Source organism: Beta vulgaris, chromosome 6, assembly GCF_026745355.1.
Source record: "Beta vulgaris subsp. vulgaris cultivar EL10 chromosome 6, EL10.2, whole genome shotgun sequence".
NCBI classification, from domain to species: Eukaryota; Viridiplantae; Streptophyta; class Magnoliopsida; order Caryophyllales; family Amaranthaceae; genus Beta; species Beta vulgaris.
Window position 1 is genome coordinate 35,742,288 of NC_079207.1, and position 4,142 is coordinate 35,746,429.

A 4,142-nucleotide genomic window follows, 5' to 3' on the forward strand; every position below is an offset into this window, starting at 1 on the left:
TTTTACTATTTTTGTGAATTTTCCATACAATTAATGTACAAATCCACGACCAGTGCTACTTGGAGATGAGACCTCCCTTTGGGGAGTTTCTCCATTTGACTCTTCCAGGACATGATGAATTGCTTCACCACTATTCTCTAGCACCCTAGTCTCTGAAAGTATTGAATCATTATTTTCCATGTTTTGGGAGTTTGATTCAATTCTCTATTCCTTTGAGAACGTGTGTCCGGCATTTAAAGAAAACGAACAATAGTTGTTTTAAACAGTGAAATTGTAAAAGTTATAAAGAATAAATTTCACAATTTGATTATAAATCTTTCTCCTTGCATTGTGGTCACAAAAAAACTTGTTGGTGCAAAATCAGTTGGTTGACTTTGCAAACAACTCAATGCACACCCAATAGTTTGATACTGAGTGACACATGAGTCTTAGTCCCTGGAGGTCACCGGTTTTAATTTGATAAAATCTTGCTAACGTATTTTGTTGTAATCTAATTGGTTAAACTACAACGCCTAATAAATTCAGGTGAAAAACATTAAATAGAGCAAGATGCGCAATAATTAATCTATTAAATTAGAGCCAAATATTCTCATTCATATCACAAACTTCTAGAATAAACTTTTATAACACACATGAGGATAATCCAAACTGGACAATTAAAGGAGACACACAAATATGATTACCTCCATGAGTTCCTGCTAAAACTAGAGATGAACAAACTCATCACTAGTATATGCTCTAAATCTAAGAACTAAACTATAACTCCGAAAGGGGTTGGCTAGGCTAGGCTAAGACTACGCTATAAAGTAAGTTGCAAGTTGTTCTGTGTTATGTTTGTTGTCCTTGATCATCTTTCATAACTTTCATGCATCTCATGGATGGAAATGATTTGAATCATTTTTGATTCAAATCATAACTGTTTTTCTGGCATTGAAGCATGCACGTTCTTGCTGCTTATGTAGCTTGTCCCATGATCATGTTATTAACTGCCCACTTCCTCGTCCTTGCTTGACTTCCATCTCCTGAAGACTTTAATTAATCTTTAACCTCTGTTGACCTTCCTTCATGGACTTCGTAGTATGATTTGGACCTTTATCTTAAAATAAATATTAAACCTTTTGAGGCCTAATACAATATATCATAATAAATGTTTATTTAGCATCTAAAAATAGTAGTAATAATAAATCCCATAAGTCTGAGCAGAATTAATATACTCCATCCCCCAAAATCGGTCCGATCCCTCTCATTCACATTCAAATCCTCTGAATTAATCAAAATTTCATAAACTAATAAACTATCTTTAATTGTTTATGAGCTGTTGTATGCTCAATGTTTCTGCATGTATCAATCACCAATTGTTTATTAACTGTTAATCAAAACTTAAGAAACATTACGAAGAAACATCCAATTATTTATATCATCCACAACAATCTTGATATCGGAAAGTTGAGCGAATTTATTTTTGGGTTTGTTGAGGGAGAAAATTACTGTTTTAAGAATGTAATCGTAGAATGCCTATTTAGGTTTAAAAGATGTTAGCAAATAGAAATAAACATACAACTTTGAATAGAGAAGATTTTCAGCAACTTAAAAAAATTTGTTAGGACATCGAAATAGGAAACAAACAACTTCTATATTATAAGACGGAGGTAGTATTTTATTTTGAGAGGAAGGAGTAGTCCTCAATCATAATTACTTCCAAAAGAAACTGTGTACTTTTTTTTTCGAAAGAGAAAAAAACTGTGTACTTGAAATAACTAAAAGTAAACTATGATATTTTTACTACAACGGAGATCACACTCCTCCATGTGTTAAGTTTTTTTTTTTTCCTTACACACTGTAGTTCCTTCGTCTTTTATTAGTTTTACTTATTTGTCTTTTTATCGTCTCTCTGACCAATACTATCTTTCAATGGTGTAGTAAGGCCTAGGACTTGAGAAAGTTCTTAACACTATTAAGGCTTGGTTCGAGAACTTGGGTCTCCCATGATTCCCACCAACTGTCTGATCCTTCCAATAATGCCATAAACGACTTAGTAGCATCCAATCTCTTAATTTTCCACCCTCCTGCTTGCAGACATTTGATCTTTTCCACCTGTGTCTTTGCTAACATACAAGTATTTTCCTGTACAGCTTTTACAGCATCCTTATACAAACCCCTCTGCATGTGATCCCACTCCCACACTGCAGACTTCTTGGTGCAACCATAAGTTCTAAAGTACTCCTCAAATTCTGGCACACCGATCGATTTTGCCACCCCGGTGTTTGGCTCCAACTTGGCCATCTCAGACTGATGAAACTCGGCAAGCTCATCAAGCATCCCCGCGTCAAGCATGTCTTCAAGTCGGTTGCTTATATATTGGTTCAACACTGGAAGTGAGACATCAGTCCAAAGGAGGCAACATTTGTACCTCAACTTTGAACACATTTGGGATGAACCTGAAAATATGTCCAAGTCCGGGTTATAATGTTTGGCTAAAAGGGCATAGATAAACGAGGTTGACCCACCCACAATGATAGGGAGGTTTCCACGAGCTGTGATTTGAGAGATCAATGAGGAAGCCATATAGCGGTACTGCATTGGGGACATATCACCATGAGTTGCTGAGTCGATGTTACCGAGTAAGTGGTGGGGAATGCCGAGTTGTTCCTCAAAGGGTATTTTATTTGTGGTTATGTCAAGGCCTTTGTAGACTTGCATTTTGTCACAGTTGATGATTTCAGAGGAGAAACGGGTGGCAAGCTCAACAGAAAGCCGAGACTTTCCAGAGGCAGTGGGTCCCATTATCACCAACACTTTCTCTTCTGCCAATGAAAGAGCCATTGTAGGGATGAGCAGTGATATTGGACAATGGTCGAGAAGAGAGAAGTGTTGGGGCTAAGCACACAATATGGCTACCTGGTGTCTTGCTGTTGCAATTCCGGAGGCATGCTTTTATAACCCATGTTTTAGAAACTTTTAGGTTAAATCTTTCATTAAAAAGATTGTAAGAGATTCTTTACTTTTTAGGTGTTATTAGGGGGGTTGTATTATTTGATATCCAATCTGATCCGATTCTAAAATTCGGGTATTTGAAAAAATCCGGGTCAACAAAAAAGTAATTCGTGTTTGATCCGAATAAATTTAGATATTGGGTTTTTCGGATCGAATCTGATATCAATCTCATTCAACAACTTTTTTTTCAAAATGCACATAAGCAAATATTGCAATAAAAAAGAAAAAAGAAGAAAAGATATAATCCTTTATAATGATTCACAAAAAAATCGACGTTCTAAAAATTTTAAAAATATTTCGGATTTTTAAATTGTCAAAGTGTTTAAAACTTTGATCCATATCCAATTTAAAAATCCGTTTTTTTTCCAACTATCCAATATAAAATACACGAAATGAAAAATTGGATCGGTCGGATATCCGAAATTTCACATTTGTGAACTAATATAATTGTTTTATGTCCTTGTATAAGAGATTGTACGAGATTATTTACCTTTTATGTGTTGTGTTGTTATCTCAAATTCACATTACGTATCGCAATCCCTTTTATAAAAGAGATTGTAGGAGATTCTTTACCTTTTATCATATAAAAAAGTCTTTGATGGGACATATCATGAGATTACTCAACCCTAGTTCTCATTTTTATTTTTAGTTCCTTTGTCATCTTCCTCCGTCTCCCTATACCTTTCTCTCTCCTCCCACATATGTTCTAAATGTCCGACGATCAAGTGCTTAACTGTAATTAATGGTGAATTAATTATGCATATCCAATTAGGTTTAAGAGTACATTAATAAATATTTAGTTTACTACTAAGCTGAGTTGGACTTACAGCCTCACACCTAATTAAACTATTATTATATTGTAGGTATTTGTTCACTAGATTAGGACAAATCATATGCTTTTATTTCGCTAACTGAGTAAGAATTATAGTTTAGTATAGCCAAAGCAAGAACCAACCAACTAGGTTTAATCCTTCTTAAGCTAAATTATATCTTACTCTTAGGCCTGTTCTCCCCAGCTTATTTTCAGTTCAGTTCAGTTCAAGTCCATTCTTTTATAACCATTTTGTTAAATATTATTATTATGTTGGTATAATTTATTTTACTAATTACTCTTATTATTATTATTATTATTATTATTATTATTTATT

At 34.3% G+C, this 4,142-nt stretch overlaps 1 protein-coding gene across 1 annotated transcript; it reads right to left on the reverse strand.

Moving 5' to 3' along the window:
* Positions 1-1,926: 1,926 nt before the first annotated feature.
* LOC104884192 (adenylate isopentenyltransferase 1, chloroplastic) lies at positions 1,927-2,823 on the reverse strand. Its single transcript, XM_010668805.2, has one exon. The coding sequence runs from the start codon at positions 2,821-2,823 to the stop codon at positions 1,927-1,929; it is 897 nt and encodes a 298-aa protein (XP_010667107.2).
* Between the last annotated feature and the right edge of the window lie 1,319 nt (positions 2,824-4,142).